The 26,451-nt window shown below is 44.4% G+C and overlaps 2 protein-coding genes across 4 annotated transcripts in view; both read left to right on the top strand.

The window, feature by feature from the left end:
- The window catches only part of ldb2a (LIM domain binding 2a), an 18,843-nt gene extending 566 nt beyond the window's left edge, over positions 1–18,277 (top strand). The window contains 7 exon segments of the mRNA XM_062476336.1: positions 618–868; positions 4,919–5,041; positions 7,427–7,510; positions 9,161–9,284; positions 11,410–11,463; positions 12,310–12,437; positions 16,262–18,277. Of these exon segments, the coding sequence (XP_062332320.1) occupies positions 618–868; positions 4,919–5,041; positions 7,427–7,510; positions 9,161–9,284; positions 11,410–11,463; positions 12,310–12,437; positions 16,262–16,492 (995 nt within the window). The 3' untranslated portion in view covers positions 16,493–18,277.
- Positions 18,278–19,030: 753 nt separating this feature from the next.
- Positions 19,031–26,451, top strand: part of tapt1a (transmembrane anterior posterior transformation 1a) — a 19,839-nt gene continuing 12,418 nt past the window's right edge. Inside the window, exons 1-4 of one of the 3 annotated variants that reach the window (XM_062476124.1) lie at positions 19,031–19,257; positions 20,651–20,781; positions 22,892–23,010; positions 23,822–23,854. In XM_062476124.1, coding sequence (XP_062332108.1) covers positions 19,071–19,257; positions 20,651–20,781; positions 22,892–23,010; positions 23,822–23,854 — 470 coding nt within the window. In that variant the 5' untranslated portion in view covers positions 19,031–19,070. The remainder of the gene's footprint in view (positions 19,258–20,650; positions 20,782–22,891; positions 23,011–23,821; positions 23,855–26,451) is intronic. The other 2 variants (XM_062476125.1, XM_062476126.1) reach the window with 2 other exon arrangements.

Genomic DNA, 26,451 nt, shown 5'->3' with positions numbered 1-26,451 from the left:
GAACACTGTACCTGCAGTGCTTTGGATAGACCGTCATCTTTAACAAATTTAATATTCAGATAGTCTTGTAGCCTGACTGATAAAAGGCACTTGTCCGGATTTTGCATAATATCACGTGTATCCAAAAGCCTGATCTTTTTAAATCACCCATTATATTATTTTAAACAGAGGAAAGACTGACAAAAGACACAAGCTAGCCTAAGGGCAGAAGGCTCTTGACATACTTTCCACATTCCTTCTCCTGGTCTCGTTTGGATTGATGAATAACTGAACCCTTCATGTATTTCTTGTGTCGTCTATGTGATCACTACTCCTCTATACAAACATCCACCGATTGTTAATTATGTTTGTTGACGGTGAAACAAACAAATCAGTCATTTTATAACCTGCTGGTAAAAGTATGTACTGCTTGGCATTGCTGTTTCGTTTTTTTTATGCTGCTAACAGCATGTGGAAAGTAACGTGAAAGCAGAACTGTGGGGTTGTAAGGTTTACACCGGAAGGATCTACCGGCAGAGAAACGTTAACCAAACTGGCGTCCCTCCACACACCGTTACCATACCCCGTACAGTGGCTGATCTAATGTGATGCAGTCCTCAAATGACTCTCTTAGTCAGCTCATTACTGGAGTTAGAGGTCTTCTCAACCCAGTGATGACTAGGGACTTATCTCTCCTCCTCTCCCTCTCCCTACAGCCATCGGACGGACTCTGATCCCACGTTACTTCTCCACGGTGTTCGAAGGCGGAGTCACCGACCTCTACTACATCCTGAAACACGCCAAGGAGTCCTTCCACAACTCCTGCATCACGGTGGACTGCGATCAGTGTACCATGGTCACGCAGCACGGGAAACCAATGTTTACAAAGGTAAGACCTGACCCAGGACCTGTGAGTGTGAATAATTCATCACACCAGATGATAATCGGCCAAGTGAGGCATTTAACTGGTCAAAGATCAAATCAATTCTTCGAGGAGAATAAAAAATCTTTCTTTGGATGTGTGTGTAATTCAATTAGGGCTGAAACCGGCTCGTCTGCAATCACAAGGCTGATATGGTGTACAGTACCTGGCTCAGTAAAGGTTGATGAAAGGCCTGCAGATGAAAGGCATTTGCTGTGAAGTGACTGTGTGTTGCGTTTGGCTGTGTCTGCATCACTTGAGAACTGTAGGCAGCAGACCAAGAGGAAGCGGACGAGGTCATTCTCGGGGCATCGCGTCGTAGCAGGACTATGCACATGCAGTTTTTGCAACAAAAAATAAATAAAATAAAAACATTTCATTTTCTACAGAAGTCGACCAACAAGAAATTGAGTGGAGGTGGGGTGCTCCGCATATAGAAATTGTTCACATATATAAATATAAAAAAAAATATATATACACAGTATATATAGATACTTACAGGCCCGGGTACACCTCCCCCCTGGCCCGGGTACACCTCCCCCCTGGCCCGGGTACACCTCCCCCCTGGCCCGGGTACACCTCCCCCCTGGCCACTCCTGGGTTCACACTCGAGTCCTCTGTCTTGACGACCACGTCTACGAAGCAGCTGCGCCACAGGAAAGCTCTTCGATGGCGCGGGCGGACGGTTTTCATACCGTGGAGTGAGTTTCAGAGATTCAACTCGGTTGTGCACCTGCTCTATGTACAGCACGCACACCCCAGGTACAGACGACCTGAACATGGCCGTCTACCAGAGGGGACGCTCTGCTGCATGGCTTGATTCAGATAACTAACAGGCTGTGAGAGCCTCTGCTGACTGTCTGCTGAATTTCAATCAAGGCTCTAGAAAGAGAGGCTAAAGAGATGCCATGTACCATGAGTCTGAACACAGCAGTGAGGCACACTGCATGATTTTAACAGTCACACATTTCACGCCTGTAAAACTACATTACCCACAATGCCCCGAGCCTCTGCACTGAAACAGGAAGCAGCGTGTTACAGGAAGCAGAATGTAACTGGAAGCATTGTGTAACAGGAAGCAGTGTGTAACAGGGATTAGCGTGTAACAGGAAGCATTGTGTAACAGGAAGCAGTGTGTAACAGGAAGCAGCGTGTAACAGGAAGCAAAGTGTAACAGGAAGCAGCGTGTAACAGGAAGCAGCGTGTAACAGGAAGCATCCTGTAACAAGAAGCAGCGTATAACAGGAAGCATCGTATAACAGAAAGCAGTGTGTAACAGGAAGCAGCGTGTAACAGGAAGCAGTGTGTAACCAGAAGCAGCGTGTAACAGTAAAAACCAAAGAGGCGTGAAGAAATTGTGGAACGAACAAAACTGTAAAAATAATATTGTAACTAGTTCTAAAAAGATCGAGCCAAATTATGTATATACTGTATACATTTAGTACACTAAACAACCGAGATGACATTTACTTAACAAACCCCATTTAGGTGGAAGGGAAGAAAAAAATAATTCATTAAAAAATTCCAATAACAGAGAGACGGTCTCTCTCAGCTCACAGCCCCTGAGCTCTGGAGTACTGAATCTCAATCAGGTCTGCCTCGTGCCCCTCCTCCCTCTCTCCCTCCCTCCCCCATCCCTCCCCCCATCCCTCCCTCCCCCATCCCTCATCCCTGGAGAAATCATTCCCCGCTCTCTCTCTCTTTCTCTCCTTGGCCCAGAGGGAGGAGCCCTTTGTGATCCCACTGGGAATGATCTGGATGTGTAAACTGGGGGTGTGAGGACAGTAGAGGTGTGGGGGGGAGGTGTGTGTGTGTAAGGGGGAGGGGTGGCAGGGTGGGGTGGCCGGGGTGTTGATCTGGCCAACGAGACCCCCCGCTGAGCCCTTTTGGTATCCCATCACCTCTATTCACTACCCAGCAGGCTTTACTACACCTGGGTTGTGTGAGTGTGTGTGTGTCGGGGCCAGGGCCTTGTTAGCCAGCCCCAGGAGGTAGGGACTCCCTGGGCTGAGAGAGGAGCCAGACAGCTTCATCCCATCGCCCTCCGACGCTGGAGAAGCCTCCAGTGTTTACCTCCATCAGGAGAAACGTTTACAAGGGGGACTCCATGCACGTTGACTTCTCCAGCGTGTACAGTGCACCACTTCCTGTGGCCGACAACAACCACAGACTGTTGATGGTCGTCAGCCATGTACTGTTGGGGATGTACTGTGGTGGGAGCTGCGATGCTCACGTTGTGAGGATTCGCTTCTCTTACCAGGGTGATCCTGGCTGGTCTGATTTGGAAAGAGATTTACGACCCCACTCTAAAAGCAAAGGAGGGGTTTTCAGTGGGGTCTCATCAGTTTAATTCAGCGGGGTCGTGCCGTTCTCACTTTGGTTCAATCCTCAGAAAGATCACAACAAGGGTTCTGTATGAATGATCAACACTGTGGAGAGATACAGTAGTTGAATGACAAGGCAGTTTAGGTCATGTAGTAATCTGATTGATCAACTGTGGGAAGGGTTTGTCTGCAGTCACTTCTGTGATTGGAAGTTGTAGTGGTGTTTACATCACTGGATGTATCGTATATTGAACTTGCTCTTATCTCTGGGCCCGAGGTCATCCGTCAGATAAACAGTTAGAGTTATAATCAAAGTAGAATTAAGGCCTTTCCATTGTCCATTAAACACTTAATGCTGGATTATTTTCAAACATTGCTTCACGCTGCACTAATCCACACTAATCTACAAAATACATCCACATTTTCAGACAGAATGCCCATCAACAGTATCAGAGCAAATGCAGCCAAACGTGTTTCCGATAGTGAGCTCGGATCCAGGAAAATGAGTATATTTTTGAGATATCTATAAATATGAAGTGCTGACTGCAGCTAACAGGAAGGCTAAGCCCTGGCTGGTTGTGTGAGGAGATACCATGTTCTCCTCTCAGGAGGAGGAAGCAGACTACCACAGCACTGGAAGGGGTTAAATCACATATTCAATGGTTTAGGAGCTGCATGCAGAGAAAAAAAAAGTCTTTTTTTTTTAATATATACTTTTTCTTTTTCCGGCGTGGCGGAGCTAGCTAGCAGCGACCCACGTGACTTGGGGCCTGTTTGCCCGCCAGCTTCTTTCTTGTTGATCCTCCAGAGACCATCTGTGCTAGGGGCATTGATTAGAGTGTGTCTGCTGGGATTACATCTTTTCGGTTGCCATGCCAACTAATCAGCTGATTTTTTTTCCCCTTCCTCCCTCCTCCCTCTCCCCTCCTCTCCTCTCCTCGCCTGCTCTGGCTCACTCCTCTCCCCCGGTTGCCACAGCAACGAAACATAGGGAAACGCAAGGGCCCCGGCAAAGCGCTGAATTCTGCTAAAGGCAAAATATGTGTTTTTTTCCTCTCGCTCGCTCTCTCTCTCTCGCTCTCTCTCGCTCTCTCTCTCCCTCTCCCTCTCTGTCTCTTAATTGGAAGCTCACTCTGACCCAAAGATCCTTTGTCTCTCATGTAAACACACCTTTCTCTATATCTTTTTAAAAGTAGTTGTGGTCTGGAAAAGCAGACACTCTAACTGAGTAGAGCTCCAAAAATAGTGTGCATTAGCAGCCTGCTCCTCTACCAGGAGCCGGCCTGCTCCTCTAACAGGAGCAGCCTGTACGCTAACAGGAGCAGCCTGTACGCTACCAGGAGCCGGTCTGCTACACATGAACATCCAGTTGTTGTTTATGAAACAAAATCCTTTTGTTTGGAGCTGATTAAACAAGCTGATTAAACGGACGACTGCATGTCAGGGAGAGAAGGCATGGGACTGTGAGATAAGAAACAGCTCAGTGGTTAGAGCATTTGACTGCAGATCAGGGGGGGGGGGTGGGTCACAGGTTTAATTCCTTCTCCGTACGTCACTTTGGATGAAAGTGACTGCTAAATGAATGCATCACTGGAAAGTGAACCAAGTTGTCGTGTGTGTGTGACCTGTGTTGTTGTGTGTGTGTGACCTGTGTTGTTGTGTGTGTGTGACCTGTGTTGTTGTGTGTGGACAGGTGTGCACAGAGGGACGTCTCATCCTAGAGTTTGCCTTCGATGACCTGATGAGGATCAAGACCTGGCACTTCACCATCAGACAGTACAGAGAGCTCATCCCCCGCAGCATACTGGCCATGCACGTAAGTCACACACACACACACTCATATACACACACACACTCCCATACACACACGGACATCTTCAACATGTGTTGGACCACTCCTGCCCTCTCAGGTGTCCCTTTGAACACACCCCTCCAGTCTTCTACACTACCAAGACACCAACTAGTATTCTGTACTGCCTGGGCCACCGCAAAGTCACTAGCTATTCAGAGCACAGGAATTTAAATGCAGACAAAGCAGTTTGAAAAGTGTTCCAATTTGGACGGGATTTTATAAACCAATTTATTTGCAAGACATCAAAGGCGGCTTTGGATAAAAGACAGCCCCTTGCCGGGAAATTAAAAATTATAAATATACAACAAAAACAAGTTCAACTGAATAATCACTTTAATTCCGTAAGTGTTATAAACATTACACAGAAAGGGCACTTTAAGGAGAAACTTATAGGTACCTGCAACACCCCTCTTATACTAATCACATATCCATACGTTTCATAATCTGGTATGTCCTCATATGAGTCACGTACATAATATGTTTACTCTGCATATGCATTCAACCTCTAAACTAAACAACACCTCATAGCACTTTCCACACCTGACAGACACATGTTCTCCTCTGAAACGTTCTCCTCGGCCCTCTGGGTGAGAAGGTATATTTTAGAAGTGTTTTTTTTTGGTGCAGCCAGCCTTCTTTTTGGTTAAAATCTTCATATAAAATTCACACACCATTAAATTGCCCCCCGTGGGTCTTCACACTTATTCCAGGAGAGAGGGGTGTGGAGGGCTTAGTCCGGATGTGTGTGTCTCCGTGTGAATGATGCGCAAACGTGAGTTAGCTGTTGTGATAAAAGCCTCGACTAATGCGGCACAGAGACAGGATTGTGACTCAGAAATGAAGAATCTGCAGTCCCTGCTCACATATACAGTATATGTGCGTGTGTGTATATACAGTATGTGTGTGTGTATATATATATATACACATACACACACATATATATATATGTAAGATGTGTAGGATATGCACATATATTGTGCATACACATGTATGTACACGTATGTATGTGTAAACACACACACATACACACAAACATGTACACACACAGACTGTATATGCATATATAGTAGCAAAAGTTTTAAAAAACGTATAAAAAACTATAAAAGTAAAGCTAAAATGCAATGCTTTTTTTGGACTTTTCTATTGCAGCACAGATACAGAAGACAAAAAATATATATTTCTGATCATATTTGTGTAAAAAATCTTGGGTGCCTAAGATGTTTTCACAGTACTGTATATATACACAGAAATATACTGAAATGCACAAAGGCACACACAGGCACTGAAGAGGTCTGTCATTAACACACACACAGGCACACATGCAGTTTTAAGCATTCAGCTCTGGAATGGTGCTCAATGCTGTTGTCGGTAACCATGGTTTTCGAGGAATGGTCTTATGGTCAAATCCTGCTGTGTATACCCACTTTATAAATCAAAATCACATAGACCTACATAAACATCCATTTAAACGATCTCCAGAGATTATTATTTTTGAATAGGCGCCAGATCAGCCTGTAGATTCAAAAATGACTTTTCCCATGTTTGAAACATCTTTAGAAAGAAAATCTTAAACAAGAAATCTCCTCTCCTTCACTCCTGGTGTGGTGTACAGTAGAGGAAGGCTTGATATTTTCCTTCTTGACTGTCTTTTCACCACGATGCAAGCTGAGATGGAGCGATGCATATTTCATAAGGTGGTGAATATGAGTGAGCCTTGAGACTGGGCCATCTCTTGCTTGTTTTTTTTTTTTTAAATAATAATTTTTTTTTGCTATAGGAAAAGAAAAAGAGGAGCTGAGAATCCAGATAGAACGTTAGTTAAATAGAACGTTAGCAGAATAGAACGTTAGTAGAATAGAACGTTAGCAGAATACAACGTTAGCAGAATAGAACACAACTTCAGATTTAATTCAGACTCTAAAAAGGTGACACATAACGGGAGTCAGATGGCTGAGCGGTGAGGGAGTCGGGCTAGTAATCAGAAGGTTGCCAGTTCGATTCCCAGCCGTGCCAAATGACGTTGTGTCCTTGGGCAAGGCACTTCACCCTACATGCCTCAGGGGAATGTCCCTGTACTTACTGTAAGTCGCTTTGGATAAGAGCGTCTGCTAAATGACTAAATGTAAATGTAATGTAATAACCTCATGAATGATGGGGCTGTGTGTGAACTACCAGGACAATAACAGACAGTTTGCTTGTGGATTCAAGCAGCGGACATGGAATTTTGATAGAAGGATAGTTGCCGGCAGTAATAGCTCCGGCTGTTGGGTTAATTTCTTTCACAGTAATTAGCAATCTAGGAACGAGTTCTTCAGTAAGTGTTCACTGTACTGGCCTTCACCCACACAGGCACAAGACCCACAGGTGCTGGAGCAGCTTTCTAAAAACATCACCCGTATGGGCCTGACCAACTTCACCCTCAACTACCTCAGGGTAAGAGCCCCACTGCCTGTCTGTTTTCCTGTCTGTCTGCCAGTCTGCCTCACTCCCTCCCTCTGTCTCCCTCTCTCTCTGTATCTCCCTCCCTTCCTTTATCTGTCTCTCCCTCCCTTTCTCTGTCTCTTTCTCCCTCCCTGTCTCTCTTTCTCTCTCTCTCTGTCTCTTTCTCCCTCCCTCTCTCTCCCTCTCTCTCTCTCTCTCTCCCTCTCTTTCTCTCTGTCTCTTCTCTCTCTCTCTCTCTCTCTCTCTCTCTCTCTCTCTCTGTCTGTATGTTTTGTTCACATGTCCGTACTAAAGCGAAAGTGAACACTCTCCACTCTACTCTAGTCTATATTCCTTTAATCAACGCATAACTCCCTCAGAGGTAACCTTATGTGTGTCCTTGTTTACTTTTTAGGTACATTCTCTGATGTATTTATAACATATACTTAGCGAAAGTACTGGATAAGCTGTCTGAGAAGGAATACATTAGTCATTATTTCAGAGGGCTTTGTTTGCTCTTTCTCAGTCCACGGCTGAGTGACAGCTACGATTTCCAAATGGGAGAACAAGAGAACGAAAGAGAGAGGGAGAGCGAGAGAGGGAGCGAATTAATTGGATAGAGAAAATTAGCATAACATTAATGAACACTCCCTGTTGAGACTCATAATTGTGAAATGCTGCGCAGTAGCCAAGGAACATCCACTGTTTATTATGACTGCGGAGAGAGAAAGAGCTTTTGGGGATATTTTAATGACCATTCTTTACATTTTGTGTTAGTGGGAGTGAGGGGGGGAGGAGGGGTGGGGGGGAGGGAGGGAAGGGTTGAAGAGGGTCTCTGTGTTGCTGTTTTCATTTTCAGCCCTTCAAGGTTCTAGTTTACTGCCACAATTAGAAACCTTTCAGGAATGCATTTACTTTTTATAATCTCGCTGACGAAAACCAAACATAATCCAGTCATCTATAATCCAATCTCTTTTTTTTCTCTCCAATGATTTATCCAAATTATTTTGGAGTCTCAGAATTACTCTCAGCCAGCTTCATTACAAAAGCCAGCCTGTTTGTGTTTCAGTAATAAATGCTGGTCTGGTTGAGAACTTGGCAGGCTTTCCCAGGTGAAGGGAGGGTTTTACACCCAAAAAGAATATAGTGTAAACATCGGTCTTCCGCCAGCTGAACTGATTTTATGTTATCTGAACATTGCTGAGTGTTGAAGTAAAATACACCCTTTCCCCGCACAAACGCCGTCCTTATTGTCTTTCGAAAGGCGCTTTCCCACCATTTATCAGTTCTTCCTTAAAGGGTGACGGCTTCCTGGCTAAGGGTCAAAACCGGTCCTTCTTTTACTTGTTTTTTGCAGTCAGCCTGTTTAAGCCTTTCCATGTATTAGGGCTGCAGGCTTCCTACCATTCTGCCTGTAAATAGCTCTTGTTTTCAGGCTCAAATCCAGGGATTGTTCACTGTGCTGCCGGAGGATATTCCAGTGTCAGGAAGAGAATATCAGTAGAGAGCATGGGCTTAGAGAGCTGTTCCCATCGCCTACCACTCAGCACCGCGCTGTAGAAACAAGCCCAAACTAACACTGGGACACAGGTGTGTGTGTGTGTGTGTGGGTGTGTGTATCATAAACTAAAATGCTCCTTTGTGCACCTTTGTGGTCCACAGCTGTGTGTCATACTGGAGCCCATGCAGGAACTCATGTCCAGGCACAAGACCTACAACCTCAGTCCTAGGGACTGTCTGAAGACATGCCTGTTCCAAAAGTGGCAGAGGATGGTGGCTCCCCCAGGTAACATTTGCACTGCCTACCTAACCAAGCCCGCTTCTTTGACAGAAGCAGTCCAAATAACAGAAGGTAATGAAATGTTTTGATCGCATGATTTGTGTTACTGAATGTCTATCCGTATTTCACAGTGCTTGAAAAATGTATTCTACATGTTTGAAATTAATCAGAAATGTCTCCTGAATCTTAATTGCGACCTAGCGGGCGTGTCAGATTTTGATGGATGGTAAGGGGGGGAGGTTCTTGATAATAGTTGGTTTAAATTGGTCGTGCGCAGTCTTAAGCTGGAGGAAAAAACCAGCAGAATTCTGGACACATTTGAGGGCTACAAATTACTGCAATGTTCGCCGAGTCGTGACGAGATGTCTTTTAAAAACCAACACCAGTACAAACCCTCTGACTCAAACCTGTGTTACTAGGAGAGTAGCTGAACTTTAATTAAGAGGGTCCACTGTAATCAAACCACCAAATCCAACTCCCTCGCCAGCGTCTTCCCAAGTGTACTGTGCAGACTGTTCACTTTGAAAAGGAAAATGGAGTTTCACAGGATTAGAGTCAGAACGCTCCTGAGTTTCAGAGCCCACTGTCAGCGACTTCATTGTGCACAGTGGGAGACGATTATTGTCATGTAGTTTACATACATTAACTGAATGGTAATGCAGAAAATGATACACTGTCACCAGTTACTTAACACCTAAACACTATATGCTTTTGTAAAATCCCTTGTGTAACAATAAGTTTTGGTTAATGTACTTGCATACCAGTCAAGCACATATGGTATATTACAGCAAGAATCATTTTAACTAAAGGTTGTTATTGTAATCCAAGATGTTCTTGTTTTTAAGATCCGTTTTGTTAAACAATAGAGAGGTGTCCTGTCTCTCACTCCAGCATCGATACTTTGACCCAGACTGAAACTGAATTGTTCTGCTGAACCGTAATGGCGGTTTCCTTATTAGCTCTGTTTTTCGTCTTTCCTCCCATTATTCCCGGGCCGGGAGAATGGTCCAGCCGTAGTCAGGAAGGGAGAGGGGAAGCGTTTCTGCCCTGATAAGTCTTTTGGGTGGAAATGGAAGCGAATTTTAGTGCGTCACTCTCGCAGGATCAGGGAAGCCAAAAAAGGTTGTCAGTGACAATGGGCCACATGTCCTCCTCGGTGTGTCAGCGCTGGGCCTGACAGCGTGTGGGCCTCGGTGTGTCAGGGCTGGGCCTGACAGCGTGTGGGCCTCAGTGTGTCAGGGCTGGGCCTGACAGCGTGTGGGCCTCAGTGTGTCAGGGCTGGGCCTGACAGCGTGTGGTCCTCAGTGTGTCAGGGCTGGGCCTGACAGCGTGTGGGCCTCAGTGTGTCAGGGCTGGGCCTGACAGCGTGTGGTCCTCAGTGTGTCAGGGCTGGGCCTGACAGCGTGTGGGCCTCAGTGTGTCAGGGCTGGGCCTGACAGCGTGTGGGCCTCAGTGTGTCAGCGCTGGGCCTGACAGCGTGTGGGCCTCAGTGTGTCAGCGCTGGGCCTGACAGCGTGTGGGCCTCAGTGTGTCAGTGTGTCAGCCTCTGAAGCTTCTGCGTCTGTCAGACGGCTGCTTCTCAGCCTCCCGCAGCCTCTCCTTGGTCACGAGAAGAGTTCGACTTTTGCTAGTTTGAGCAGATTCAATATCAAAGCATCTCCCTTGGTGTGATTAGTAAGAACCTCAAAAAATGTATTTCATTTTTGAAGATCACACGATGGTTATTTGTCTCACAGGGATTATAAAGGATGCTGTTATTTTCACAAGCACCCTGGACATTTCAAATAAATACAACAGATGTGTTTCAGAAATTATTGTAGAGTTAAGGAGCATTTCTACCTCTACAGTACTAATACTAATACGAGTCTCATTACTTCACTTGTCAATAGATTGCTTAGATAATCCCAGTCACGGCAGTCTAAAAGTTATTTATAGATGTACAAATACTTGTTTTATTGAAGCATGATTCCTCTAATAACATTGGAAGAAACAGCCTTGTATGTACATTGCAGTGAATGTACAACTATCTTCCAGTCTGCCTGTTGACATATCTTGTCTCTCTATGTTTGACACAGTTAGTAATACAGTAACAACGTTAATAAAACCAAATTCATTTTGGTTCCGGTTTCAGCTGGGCACCCACAGAACTTCAAAACGGAAATATTTCCCACAAATCACAAAAAAGGTACCTTTTCTGTCTTCTACTGTGAGCTTTTAATAGACGTAGCCTTAGAGTAACGTCATGTTTTAAGGGAGGGGCATTCTCTTGCTGAACAGAATGCCATGAAATACATTTTGTGTGCATATACATCATGGATGCTCAACTGCAAAGAAAGAAATCCGACCATTCAAACACTAAACACATTTTTATCCACTAAATACTTTGCTAAGAAAATCCTCACTGCTGAAAATGATTTATTAAAAACGCCATGCTGTATCATTACGTGGTAATAGTTTGACATTAAATACTGACGCAAACCTTTCCTCTCAAACATGATGAGACAGAGAGAAGACTGCTACAGATGGCATATCCCTACAGATTTAGATCATTTAGATCATGGATGTGTTCATTTTCACAGTTGAGCACATGCAGTATAATTTAGCTGTTTTGCCACAGGTCAGAATCTTAAACACATGTATATGACACTGAGCAGCGCAGTTCTCTGTTGAGCGGTTATGCACATGACCCAGGTTGCTTCTTACTAGTGCATGTCACGGGAGATGTTAACGTGTGGGATTTCACCACGGAAGAAAACCAAGCATGGGTCTCCTTAGAGTAGCCGCTCTGTCTGTGCGTGTGTGTTATGTGTCTGCTTGACGTGTGTAAGAAGTTCAGGATGGTTATGTGTGTGGTGTGTGTGTGTTGAATGCGTATGTGTGATGTGTGAAAGACGTGTATGACGGGTGCGTGGCGTGTGTGCGCGTGTGTGTGTGCGCGTGTGTGCGTGCGTGTGTGGGTGCGTGTGTGTGTGCTACCTTGTGTGTTGCTTTATGTTGTCTGTTTCTGTTTCTCTTGCTGGTCGTGCCAAAGCTGAGCCCGCCAGGCAAACCGCCACGAAGAGGAGGAAAAGGAAGAACTCAGCCAGCAGCGCCAACAGCGGCATCGGCAACGCCAACAAGAAACGCAGCCCTGCCACAAACTTCAGCCTCTCCAGTCAGGTACCTGTAAGCATCGACGCCACTGGGTTTGGTCTTCCTATCTTTTTATACACACACACACACACACACACACATACACGGACAGACACACGGACAGACATACAGATAAAACAAAAGAAAAACAGGACCTATCTATTTATAGGCTATGTAGAGAATTCAGGGATTATTCTGTGTCAGTAAACTGTAACAGAGACATCTGACACAGTTGAGGTTAAACAGACCCTTAAACACCTCCACATAGAGCCTCGGGAGAAGACGATATTGGCTTTCTGTTGTTTACCATGGGATCCATCCTTGGGTATATAGCCTAAAGGTTTAGCTGCTGTCTGCCTAGTCCGCCTGGCTGGCTATTGTTTTTACTCAGTGGGAAGCAGTGAACTTTGTGCTATGGGTTGGGTTATTCCTCCCATGTCCTTAGAGGTTGGGGTTCTTAATCCACAAAAAGCATATTTCTCCCCTCTGTCCCTTTTCTCGCTCTCTCTCTCTCTCTCTCTCTCTCTCTCTCTCTCTCTCTCTCTCTCTCTCTCTCTCTCTCTCTCTCTCTCTCACTCACTCACTCACTCACTCACTCACTCACTCTCTCTCTCTCTGTCTCGCTCTGCCTCTCTCTGTCTCGCTCTTTCTCTCTGTTTGGCTCTGCCTCTCTCTCTCTCTCTCTCTCTCTGACTTTCTCCCTTTTCCTCTCGCTTTCTTTCTCTCTCTCTTTTTTCTCTCTCTTCCTCTTTATTCCCTCTTTCTCCCCCCCCTCTTTCTATGTCATTCCCCTCTATTTTCCTCTAACTCTCTACCTTTTCTCTAATTCTGTCTCTATATATCTCTCTCTCATCTTTTTTTTCTTTGCTTCTCTGTCTCTTACCCTCCCTTTTTCAAATAATATTTTTTTGGGATGCACACACAAATACTGCACACACACACACACAACCCTTTTCTTTATCTCTTCCTCTCTCGGACAAGCACACCCACAAACACCCACAACTATCCCCCACACACACACACACTGTCCCCCCCCCTCTTTCTTTTCTTAAGGAACACAGCGATGACATGCGTCTTTAAGAGCAGACGCGCTGTGGTAGCATGCTGGGTACATATGTTGCACGCCTGCTGGCTTTGTCTGAGAAGTTGTTCGTTCGAGGCTGAGCAAAAGCCTACGTGAGCCCAATGACAATAAGGAGCGGACCCTCCGAAGGGGAGAGGAGGGAGGAGGGCAGAACGGCGCGGGGGGGGGGGGGGGAGCGAGGGGGGTGATGTTACATGTTAAACAGCGCCCTCTAGTGGCTGCTGGACTACAGTGAGGATTTTGGTTCGGATCACCCCTGTGGTGAGGGTTCTGAATGTCTCTAATAGGTCCATATGTTTACGGGGGCAACTTTGATTGGTTGTGGGCCCTGAACTGTTATCGTGTTTTTAAGTGTGACTGGAAAGTGAATGGATAAATATCTGCTGCATGGATTTATTTAGTCCTTTACGTCCCGCTTTCTATGTGTCCTCTTCAATCTCTTCGTTCAACTCGTAATTGGTTGGAAATTCCACTTGTTTAAGTTACTGGCTGAAAAGCTGCAGTCCCCACTTACTTACAGAGACAGTTGTTCCCTACGATGAAAAGAGATTCGTCTGAACCGTCATTAAAGTGCTCTGGTCCATTCAGTCGAGGGAATTCTTAAGATAATGCTAATGAGATGAGTAGACAAAATGCTATTAATTAGATCACTATTAGCACCCCCTAAAGCTAGTCTCGTCACCAGCTGTTGTCAACCACAGGGCTTTTACTGGCCCAAATTGGCCATAGGTAGGTTGACAGCCATCCTCATAGGAACAGATGGTGAATTCAAGGTTTGTTGGCAATCAGCAAATTTTTTAGCTAATGACTTAATTAGCTATGCAAATTGACGAATCAGTGTGGATATTGTCATTTAGTCAAAAAGCCCACCTAAATTAATTAGCGTGATTAAGGCGTAGTATGATGTAGTGGTGGTGGGGGGGGGGGGTGAAGAGAGCCTTGTCTTTTCTCTTAAGTAAACAAACTGGCCCCATGGATCGTCTCTCTTCAAACTTGTGTATCTGAGTGTGTGTGTGTGTGGCTGTGCCTGTGTTTCTGTGTGTAATTGTGTTTGTTTGTGTGTGTGTCTGTGCCGTGCCGTGCCTGTCTTTGTGTTTATGTGTGTACCTATGTATGTTGTTGTCTGTGTGTGTGTGTGTGTGCGTGTGTGTGTCTCTGGTATAACTGTGTTTGCTTGTGTGTGTGTGTGTCTCTGGTATAACTGTGTTTGCTTGTGTGTGTGTGTGTCTCTGGTATAACTGTGTTTGCTTGTGTGTGTGTCTCTGGTATAACTGTGTTTGCTTGTGTGTGTGTGTGTCTCTGGTATAACTGTGTTTGCTTGTGTGTGTGTGTGTCTCTGGTATAACTGTGTTTGCTTGTGTGTGTGTCTCTGGTATAACTGTGTTTGCTTGTGTGTGTGTGTGTCTCTGGTATAACTGTGTTTGCTTGTGTGTGTGTGTGTCTCTGGTATAACTGTGTTTGCTTGTGTGTGTGTGTGTCTCTGGTATAACTGTGTTTGCTTGTGTGTGTGTGTCTCTCTGGTATAACTGTGTTTGCTTGTGTGTGTGTCTCTGGTATAACTGTGTTTGCTTGTGTGTGTGTTGAGGAATGCGGAAAGCTTCAGCTCTCCAGCCACGTGGACACACATGAGCAGTGAAGCGAGCGCTCCATTTAACTGTGAGGCTTCGTCCCAGGGTCCAGAGGATGGTGGAGGGCACAGCTGTTCCACAACAAGAGATTCACACAACAGTCTCCACGTACATGACGCAATCAGTCACATCACAAATCCAAACCAATCAATCATCTATTGTCTCACGTATTCTTTAGGTGCCGTCCATACCCGAATGCTGTAAGCGTTAGCCTACGTGCTAGTAACAATCACCAAACACAGTAGTGCAACCAGTTAGCTTCGACCCTCAGCTCTTCAGATGAGCATCTAATCTGAAGGGTGCTGATCAGGACCCATCCTGAGACTGGCAGAGTGACATCATGTCGAAGATGTCTCCAGGGGATGAGCTCTGCCAGGCTCAGCTACCACAGCCAAGCTGACAGACATCTGTACCAGCAACATCCCCTGCCACGACCAATAACAAACCAGTCCACCCACCCCCTCCCCCTGCCCCCGACCTCAAGCTCCGGGGGGTCATCACTTGAAATATGTCTTACATGATTAGTATCGATTGGGAAGGCGGGGAGGCAGGGAGCTAGCTACGAAAGTGGCGAGTTTCATTTGCGGAGAGTGGCCGCACAGAGGGTTCGGATTTACTGAATAGGCTACACACAGCCACAGGTAGCCTGTAGAAGTGCTTCTGAATACGCTTTCTAGATAAACAAACTAACAAACGCGCCAGCAATGGGCCAGCAGCAGCAGCAACACATAAACCGGGTTCGAATGTTTGCGGTAGTTTTACCTATGTGAGTTTAATGATCCATTAGCAGTTTTAGCGCTAGGAAACTGATGGAACAGTCAGCCATTCTGGAACCTTTCCCCTGGCAATGCCCAGTTCTGTAGGGACAGCCAACATCTCGTGAGGGTGTGTCATTTATCACCCAATATAATTATCACGATAACCCATAAACTTGAAACTGAAATATATGGTTCCGTTATTTGTTGCCTAGGGCTGTTCTAATTGTCTCTCATCTTCACTTCGTCTCGTATCATCTTACAATTACTGCAGTGGACCGTCATCAGTAGGCCTACTCATTTTGTTGTTTTTTGTTGTTGTTTTTTTTGCACTGTACCGACTTTTAACTCTTCCCTCTCCGTCGCTGTGTCGTGTTTCAACAGGACGTGATGGTGGTGGGTGAGCCTACCTTGATGGGCGGCGAGTTCGGCGACGAAGACGAGCGTCTGATCACGAGGCTGGAGAACACGCAGTACGACGCCACCAACGGCCTTGACGACGAGGACGATTTCAACAGCTCACCGGCACTCGGTAACAACAGCCCATGGGCCACAAAGCCCCCCAGCAACCAGGACAGCAAGCCCGAGAGCACAGCGCCTCAGCCCTCTCAGTGAGAAACGCAAAAAGAAAAAAATGAAAGGATAACAAGTCCGAACAAGTCTTGATTCGGCCTACCCCGTGGACTTTACCCATTTCACACACTAGGGCAGACTCCTCTGACCTCACCCATTTTCAGAAATTAAATCTTGTTGGTGACATTCTAGACCTCTGGTCGATGGTGTCACGCTCATTAGGCCTACAACCAAAATACCAGGACAATTCGTCTCTGAATCACTGTAAAATCCTGGAGATGCTACTAACTGATGACATTGCACAGCAATATCCACAATGACAAAGACTACTTTTTTCACGGAGATGCATACAGGCTGTATGCACCAATGAGATAAACTATGGAGGGTGGCCATTTTCCCCAATAAAGCCTCAGCTGGAATGCCCAGAGAATGACACAAAGTCTGAGCTTGCTTTTATGGACATATTCTCAATTCTTGAACTTTACCTGTAGCGGTCTACTGTGTGTATGCTCTTTTGACCTGTAGGTCATGGCCATTGTATGACAGATGACCAGGGAAGTAATAGGAAAAAAAACTAAGACTGAGATTCTCTTTTCAGAGCAACAGCTTCAACGAAAGTGAACCGGTAAGGTTTTCCACAGCCAACGGAGCCAACATGCATTGGCGATCACCGAATCGCTGTCCCAAACATTTGCATTTTTATTGGAAATTCATTTGGCTGTTGGTTTGTTTATGTTGCTGTTTTTATTTTTTCCTTCAAAATTTCAAATTAAACAGAAACAGACTCTTTCACCACTATGGACTTGTTTTAAATGGAGAAACTGGTGCCCTGGGATTGCTTTTCAGAATTACTGCAGTCGTTGCAGATTGTGATTTCATGCAAACCTGTTCAATTGTGTTTGTAGTCTATTGGTGTTATTTTGCCTCTCCCAGAATATTTTGCCATTACATTGTAATTTTTGCCAATCAGTACTATATGTGACTTTGCTAAGAGACACCAATGCATTAAGGTTGATTTTGTTTTCCTATTTGGAATTTGAATTTTTCCCTTTAATGACCTACTCCCAAACTGATATTCTAAAGCTTTTCCTGCATGATTTATATATTTTTGTTTAATATATGTACTTTTTGAGAAACGTTGGTCCAGTTTTTATTTGGTTCATCAGTTTGGGAACACTGTTACAAGGTTTGTAGCTCTGTATATAGAGGTGTGACCTGTTTTATCCACTTCAAATAACCACTGAGACTATTTTGTACATGGCAGCTGTTTTTCTGCAGGGATTTCAAATTTCTATAGAGCTACTTGGATGCTGGTTGTATGTCTGAACAATGTAAAGTCAGCTCACATCCTCAACAATCCCAGAATCCAACTCAGCAACTAAAACTTGCTTTTGACAACAACCTTTATTTATATCACGTGTATCTCTTTGGTCTACGAAATATAAAAAATATAACCGCATATCCTACAGTAAGATACAGCAAAAACCAGCACCCACAAATCTCTAAAGAAAGTATTTGAAATCCCTGATTTTGTGTTCTTCATTTAACTCAGACTAATTAATACTCCCTGATCTCCTAGACTCACTGGTTGGATTTGGTTTCTCAACATCCAGAAGACAACAGTGGATGTCTTTATACATTTGGATCTTTGTGTATTTATTTGTGCATTTGTAAGGAAGCCAACACATTTCTGAATAGGTTTGAGCTGGTATTATTAGTGCTCTGCACATTTGTACATTATATAGCAGAGATGTTTTGTGTCATATCTGATGTCTGGTATGTATGCTTTGCCATTATGTGTGCCAATAAACAGTGCTTACAAAATTGGCTGAATTTGTTTCTGAATATAGGCCGACTGTACACAATTAACACTGTTTATCAGCGTTATGTTTAACGATCTAGTCTGTTTTGTTTTGTAAAATAGTTTAAACGCTGGAAGAAATTAGCCTGCAAATGTAAATAATTAGCATTTTAGGGTCTGAAGGGAAGGGTCATGATTGATGCCTGTGGTTGTCTTTGATTTTTGGAGCAACTTAAGTGTTAAAAGCGTTGCCATGTTGACACAAATTACGATATATCGTGGAGTATTTACTTTTAAAATGGTAATGTGTTTGTTATTGTATTGTATTCAGGTTATGGCCTTATTATTGATTAGGCCTAGGCTATTAGATTCAAGGTGAAATTAGATGGTGATCGTTAAGTGGGACTTTGTCGCCATCATGTGGATTTCAATTTACATTCCAGACAGGTTCCAAATAAGACATTATAGGCTAACGTTACATACAAATAAAAAAATGTTTTATCAAACTGTTCTGGCTTTTACTGTAGGTTAGGCCTATATGTGGTTTTATAATCAGTGAAGAAAGCCTTTACTTTGCCGTTACAACATTTAGAAAGCATGTCCATGTGATTAGTTATGATATTAAACGTTTCCTGTCCGGGGATGCTAACCAGCCTATTATGTTTACCTGCATTTCATTTCTTTTGAGCTACAGTACAGTGTGTTTGTGGTAACTAATTGTTTACTTTCTGGCCCACTGAGCGAGAATGTGATGACGTTGCTTTGGTCCACATCAACACAACGACGCTCGTTTCACTGCCACAGCAGGGCAAAGTGAAGATGGCGGACTCGTTGGGGACCGGGCTGTCAGATAAAAAAGAATCCGAAATTAAGGTCAAGAAGAAGGAAAACCTGTTGTGGGATGATGCACGGAGGTCGGGTAAAATCGGTATTACTCCAGATCCGGAAACGTTGGGGTTTTATGATATAAATGCTGTCAGGCGGGAACAACAACGCGATCTCTCAGGTACAGTAAATTATCTTGCTAGCTAGCAGCTAGGTGAAACCTGTCTAGTTTACTAACGTCCCAGACTGCTTAATTGTTATCTATGGCGCAAGGAAAAGTAAGATAATTATCTTGAAATATGAACGTGCGTGCGAAGAAGGTATGGGTAGAACAGAGACACTAATTGTGTCTAAAACGTGCTAGTAGTAGTTTTCGTCATGTACTGTACAGCGCCTTGGCTTGATCAGACTGAGTGGAGCTAATCACGTCATCTGAGAATGACGGAGCTGTCAGCGTCTAACCCAACTTGTGACCTGTCTTCCAATACTAGCAAGCTGGCAAAACAGCGTTTTATAGCTTCAATTTATACGCTATCCTGTCAACGTACACGGCTTATACAATATGTCGTTGTATTGACTGAAAGATGTGTGTGTGCCCATTATTTAATCTGGCGATTGTGTGTGTGATTGAATGACAATTGCGCTTTTTATTGGGAAGTTGAAAGGGAGATATAGCTCAGTTAGGCTATCTAGCAAGCAATGCCAGTGTTCAATAGTTCAATAGCTCGCAGTCTTGGGTACAGCTATTTCCAAGAACGGGTTAATATTTCACTCAGCTGCAGATAGCTGGCTTCCAGTGTCATTATCACACTTACGAAGGATGGCTATTGATAGCTAGTTAGCTAACTTGTTGAACCTCCTTGCCCGCTCAATGTTGTTGTTCGGCTTGCTTCGAGAGACGTGTATAAAATAGTTATTGTAGCTAATAGAGGCAAGCATAACGTTATCGCGCCAAAATGAAACACAAAAGTTGTAAAAAATCATTCCACATTACAGAATCTGTCAAAATAGACTTTATTATCTTTGGAGATGGCTATTGTGTTATATATGTGATGCATGGCATGTTTGACAGTTTGTCAATGTATCAGGTCAATTGGAAAAGATAGAATGACAGTATGGGGTCATTTCGGGTAACGTCCTTACCTTAGCGAACTTCATCTAGTTTAATAAAGGGGGCGCTTTTTCCCAACAGCAGAAAATATCTGTTGACGCCACATTGAGCAACAAAAGTGTAGATTTGTGTAATGCTGTATCATATTAGTCCCATTTTAAAACAAATAATGCTTTTGTGTTCATGTCATCACCTAAATAGTCTAGTTTATAGACTGAAAATTGGTAGGCTATTTCTCACTAATGTTTTCAGTATACTTCTACTAAGTACTGTCTGAAAATATCCATTATGGGCATTACAGATTTCTCCACTATCTATACATACAACACCACAGTATACAGTAGCATTTTGTAGAAAACACTTCCACGGACAGCCACTGTACCAGCCAGCCATGTGAGGTAGTGCGAGACAATAGGCGGGTGGTAACACAGCGTAAGTAACTGTTGTCATAATGTTATTCCAGATCCGTCGCTGGGGCGCTTCATGTGTGCGGAGCTCACGAGAGGCTACTTCCTGGAGCGTAACGAGGCAAAGTACACGGAGCGCAGAGAGCGCGTGTACACGTGCATGCGCATTCCCAAAGAGCTGGAAAAGGTACAGGACAGTGTGGTCCCTCAGGGGAACCCCTGTGAACTCTCTCTCCCCCCCCCCCCTCTCTCTCTCTCTCTCTCTCTCTCTCTCTCTCTCTCTCTCTCTCTCTCTCTCTCTCTTTCTCCCCCCTTCTCTCTCTTTCTCTCTCCCCCCTTCTCTCTCCCCTTTTCTCTCTCTGTTTCACACACAGAGGGAGAGCTGTGACACACACACATTCACACACACACACACACAGCGAGAGCACTAACAGACACAAGCACCTATACCATGTACAAACACACACACACACGCATCAGCTCACAAAGGTCAGTTCAGAACTGTTTGCTGATAATGTTCTGATAATGTTGGTGACAAACATAGCATTGGTGTTTCTTGTGAAACGTGTTAATCATGTTTTGTCATGCTGACAGTTGGAGGACCAGATCTTTAATTATAAATTAGAACGTATCAAGACTTATTATGAATTAAGCGCTGTTGTATGTTTTTTATGTTTTCAGTAAAGCCACTAGGGGGTGGTATTGAAGTATTAGGGAGTCAGGTGGCTGAGTGGTGAGGGAATCGGGCTAGTAATCCGAAGGTTGCCAGTTCGATTCCCGGTCATGCCAACTGACGTTGTGTCCTTGGGCAAGGCACTTCACCCTACTTGCCTCGGGGGAATGTCCCTGTACTTACTGTAAGTCGCTCTGGATAAGAGCGTCTACTAAATGTAAATGTAAATGTTAATTATTTACAATAGGGTGAAACGTTGGAATTTAAAAAGGAAAACAACAAGTGAATACTTTAAATTCCAATACTTAATTTATGTTCCTTCAAGCTGAAAAATTAGAAAGATTTAGTCCAAATTATTAAGTAAAATGCAATTATCTCGAGTGCTCAGAATGAAAGTTTAACTACGTTTACCACAGTGGATAGACCACACAATCCCAGTGTTTTACAACTTCGGATCCCATTCCCACCCTCAGAAATTCCAGAGGCAATTGAACAAACGTCTTTCAGCATGCAGGCTGATCTACAGACTAACTCCAGCCCTTATTGGCTAGCCTGGTTAGTCAGGGCATTCCAAAACCAGGGGACCAGGAAATGTGTGTTCAAACAAACAGCGTAATGACCAACAGCTTACAAAGCCCCACCATCGGCCAATGAAACAGTATCTTTGTTACTCGCTCACCCAGCCCCCCCCCTGGAATCAGGAAGTGTTGTTACAGCAGCAGCTGGTTTTTACTAAGGAGCTTGGTTTTAAGGCACGCTGGAACGGGGATATCTTTATGATCCCTCTCCTCATTGGAAAATGGCTGCACTGTTCCATTTCCTGTTTGAGAAGGTAGTATGTTTGTATGGATTTTATAGTTTACTTATTGTAAGTTGCTCTGGATAAGAGCGTCTGCTAAAAAATGACTAAATGTACATAGTTTAGGAGTGATAATTTGCTTTTGACCTTGAAGTCGATATCTAGTTTTGGAAGATTTTAGTATTTTTATGTAGGACTAACCTGCGAATTGTGAAGTTCAGATTATTATAAAAAATACCAATTACATGTCAGAGAGAACATAATAAAATGCTGGGAAGGTTTTTTTTCTTAAATATTCATCCTAAAGTTGTTGGGTTTTTCGTTGACTGTCACAACACAAACACTGAACACAACCAGAAGAGATGAACAGGGTGCACTTACTGAAACGTTGATGCCAGATTATGTTTATGTTTTGAAACTACATTTAAAACTTGTCACACATTCGATCTGAATGGCTAATAATATGTTTGAATGCTGATTCATTGTTAATGGTATAAAAATGACAACCCCCTCCTCCTACGATTCTCAACTTACTGTACCCTGTACAGTAAGTTGTACTTACTCAACTGTTACTCAACTGTACTGTTGAGGGGCAGTTCTATGGGCATATGTGAAGCCCTCTGTGACATGCTTGCGTGTAAAAAGGGCTATACAAATAAATTTGATTTGATTTGTACCCAATCCCCCTTCCATACACCCACACACACACTCCCCTCCCCACACACACACACACAGTCTCCCAGTGGAACCATGCAGGCCTCTCATTGTGCCTCTCACCCCTCGTCAGCATGGTGTGTGACCCGCGGCGTTGTGTTTGTGTTGCAGCTCATGATCTTTGGCTTCTTCCTGTGTCTGGATGCTTTCCTGTACGTGTTCACCCTGCTGCCCCTCAGAGTCCTGCTGGCCCTGCTTAGAGTCCTCACCCTGCCTTGCTGCGGCCTCCGGTGAGAACACACACACACGCTCTCACACACACACACACACACTCACTCTCTCTCACACACACACACACACACTTACTCTCTCACACACACTCACTTACTCTCTCTCTCACACACACACACACACACACACACACACTCACTCTCTCTCACACACACACACACACACTTACTCTCTCACACACACTCACTTACTCTCTCTCTCACACACACACACACACACACACACACACACACACCCATGATGATGATGATAAATATGATGATGAATGTGGAGTGTATCCATGGTGATTAGACTGGATACAGCCACACCAGAGGGTTTCCATGACACCCATGAATCAAAAGCTAACCTACCTCACACTCTTATATTCCAGATGTACAGTACTGCTCACTGTAAAAGTGACTCCCATAGGCAGCCAGTACTACATGTTAGTATATAAATATACAGTGCAGTCCTAGAGAGTTCATCATGTTAGTGGAGCAAAGATCACCCTGTAGTAAGCATGAAAGGGCAGCTTCAGCCACGACAAGCTGCCGCCAGCCAATGAGAACTGTTGTGCTTCTCCTACTCTTCTTCTTTATTGGATAACGATAAGACCACAGTAATGCATGTCCTGTTTTTGACTACAACAATCACACAATGTGATGTTCTATATGAAAAAAAAAAAATCTTAGTGGTTACAACACTAAGTTTAAAGTGTCGCTCCACACACTACGATACGACGACAACACAACATTAGGTACAGCAGGCCTACAGTATCTCCCACAGCAAACCCAGGACTCTCCCTGTGTTGTGTGGCTTCCCTCCATGCAGAGCTCATGTCTGCCCGTACTGCAGGAGGAGCAGGTACGTTCCCCTGAACGCCTCCGGCTTCGTCCTGATTGGACGCCTCACCCCACCCACCATCGTGTCTGTTACTGTTCAGCTGAGTGTTGTGTTCATGCTCCATTCTAAAGCCATGACCCATCCACAAGGATTCGCTGAAAGCCCCCCTCCCCCTCATAGCTAAGGGTCAGAAAACAGGCTAATTAATTAAAATGTATTCATTTTTAATAGTAATCATTTGTTCTTTTATCAGACGCTTTTATCCAAGGCGCTGAGTACTGGGGGAGGGGATTTGAACCTGCGATCTTTTGATCTGCAGTCAAATGCTCTAACCACCCGTCAGCCGCAAAAAATCAAAAGGGATTATCAACAAGCTACGCTTCAATCTGAGACATATCTAATGGCCATTTTATAGGTGGCTAATTCACAGATATGATGAGATTAGGAGGGACTGCTCTGTTAATGTTGGGTATTAGTTATCACTGCAGTATAAATGTCAGTGGTCACGCCTTTTGGGTGTAATATCATGTCAGATAGTGAGGGAAAAAGAAGGAGTAGTAGCTGGTTGAAGAATCGCTTCCGGCTTCGTCAAAGCGCTGAGCTAGCTAGCTGGCTGCAGCATGTTGATGCTAGCATGCTGTCCTCAGAAGACTGCAGCGACAGATGGTTGTGCTGTCAGTGCTTCCAGTCATGCGTTCAATCACCATTACAGAACACGAGAGAGTAAATAGATTGTTATGCTTGGAGAACTTCGCAATGAAAGTGTTTAATGGAAGAGGGAGTCAGGTGGCTGAGCGGTTAGGGAAGCGGGCTAGTAATCAGAAGGTTGCCAGTTCGATTCCCGGCCGTGCCAAATGACGTTGTGTCCTTGGGCAAGGCACTTCACCCTACTTGCCTCAGGGGGAATGTCCCTGTACTTACTGTAAGTCGCTCTGGATAAGAGCGTCTGCTAAATGACTAAATGTAAATGTAATGTAAATGTGTGTAGGAGCTCATATTTCTGTGGGACTCATGCTGAACGTCAGGCTGAACCATACTATTTAGATTCAGAGATGGGACGAAGTACAAATACTTTGTTACTGTACTTAAAAATAAATGTTTTGAAAAAAAACAAATTCAAAACTTTTTTTAAGGTTTCTAAATATTTTGGGGGAAAAAGTTTCAAAACGTTTTTTTTTTTAATCATTTCAAAACATTTTTGGGAAAGTTTTTTTTTTGAAAGGTTGGAAGATATTTTGGGAAAGAAAGTAAAAAAAAAAAAGTTTGCATCATTCGTGAGTACTTCATGAGGACTTTACTATACTCTATTGTCTGCTCTGCTTTAATCTACTCTGTTTTAGGCTTATCTGTTCTCCTCTCTCCTCTCCTTTCACTGTGTATAAAAAAAAAAAGGTTGAAAGATTGAGAGAGAAAAAGGAAAAGTACGTTATGGAGGCTGTTCCCCCAGAACCTCTTGGCCTCTATTAGAGGCTGTTGGTCACCCAGCACAGGGCTGGTGCGACTGGAGCCCTACTGGCCTCTGCTGATGGTGCTGCTTGGCCTTCATGCTTGTCAGCAGGGCGCTGAAGCATCATTGACTGACCTTTACAGAGACAGACTTCCCTCGAGCCCCCCTCCAAACACTCCACAACACACACATCTGTCTGTCTCCTACACACACACACACACACACACACACTCTCTCTGTCACTTTCTTTGCCTCCCCATTTCCTCTCTCTTCAGTCACTCTCCTACTCTCTCCTCCACTCCACTCCTCTCTCTCTGTCTCTCTTTGTCTCATCCCTCCCTCTCTTCCCCTCTCCTTCTCTTCTCTCTTCAGTCACTCTCCTACTCTCTCTTCTCCACTCCTCTCTCTCTCTCTCTCTCTCTCTCTCTCTCTCTCTCTCTCTCTCTCTCTCTCTCTCTCTCTCTCTGTGTGTTTCACACATACACACACACACACACACACATAGGATGTGCTGTTGGCCGGTTCAAGCGTTTGTCAGCTGTGGTGAGCTATCAGATGCACTGGCCTGGTGCTGGTGTCAGGTGGCACAGGCCTGGCTCACAGACAGACCACAGGGGGCGCCAGCTACATCCCACAGCAACATCTCCCACAGCAACATCAATGTCGTGTTAGGGGTCAGCCACTTCCTGTCTCAGTAGGTGGTGGTGTGCCACTCTTCACCACTAGAGGGGGCTAGCATTCAAGGAATATTTTTTTCATTGTTTACTTCTTGATGGTGGATTTAACGTGACATTTTGTCTCAGTCACTCCATACGGCCCAGTGCAACACAAAGAGAGCTTCGTTATACCCAGATGACTGTCACATCCTCTCCAATCTGTGTGTGGTTCAAGGCTCAGGCGATGCCTGTGTCTCACACACACATTAATGCTCACACGCACACACACACACACACACACACACAGCAATTTCGAAAATCAACCAGGCACTTGCTGAAATCAAGCATCTCAATCAACAGCTAGCTAACTCCTCATTCCCTCCAGCTGATGCATGGGCATGGACTGTGCTAACAGCATGCTACTGTAGTGTACCAACGTAGTGTACAATTATAGTGTATTAGCTTAGTGTACTAGTATAGTGTACTAGTATGTGTTAAGGAAGTGGATAGGTGTG

This window comes from Osmerus eperlanus, chromosome 13, assembly GCF_963692335.1.
Source record: "Osmerus eperlanus chromosome 13, fOsmEpe2.1, whole genome shotgun sequence".
Classification (NCBI taxonomy): domain Eukaryota; kingdom Metazoa; phylum Chordata; class Actinopteri; order Osmeriformes; family Osmeridae; genus Osmerus; species Osmerus eperlanus.
Note: the sequence above shows the minus strand (reverse complement) of the source record. Positions and strands in the feature narration are given on the sequence as shown.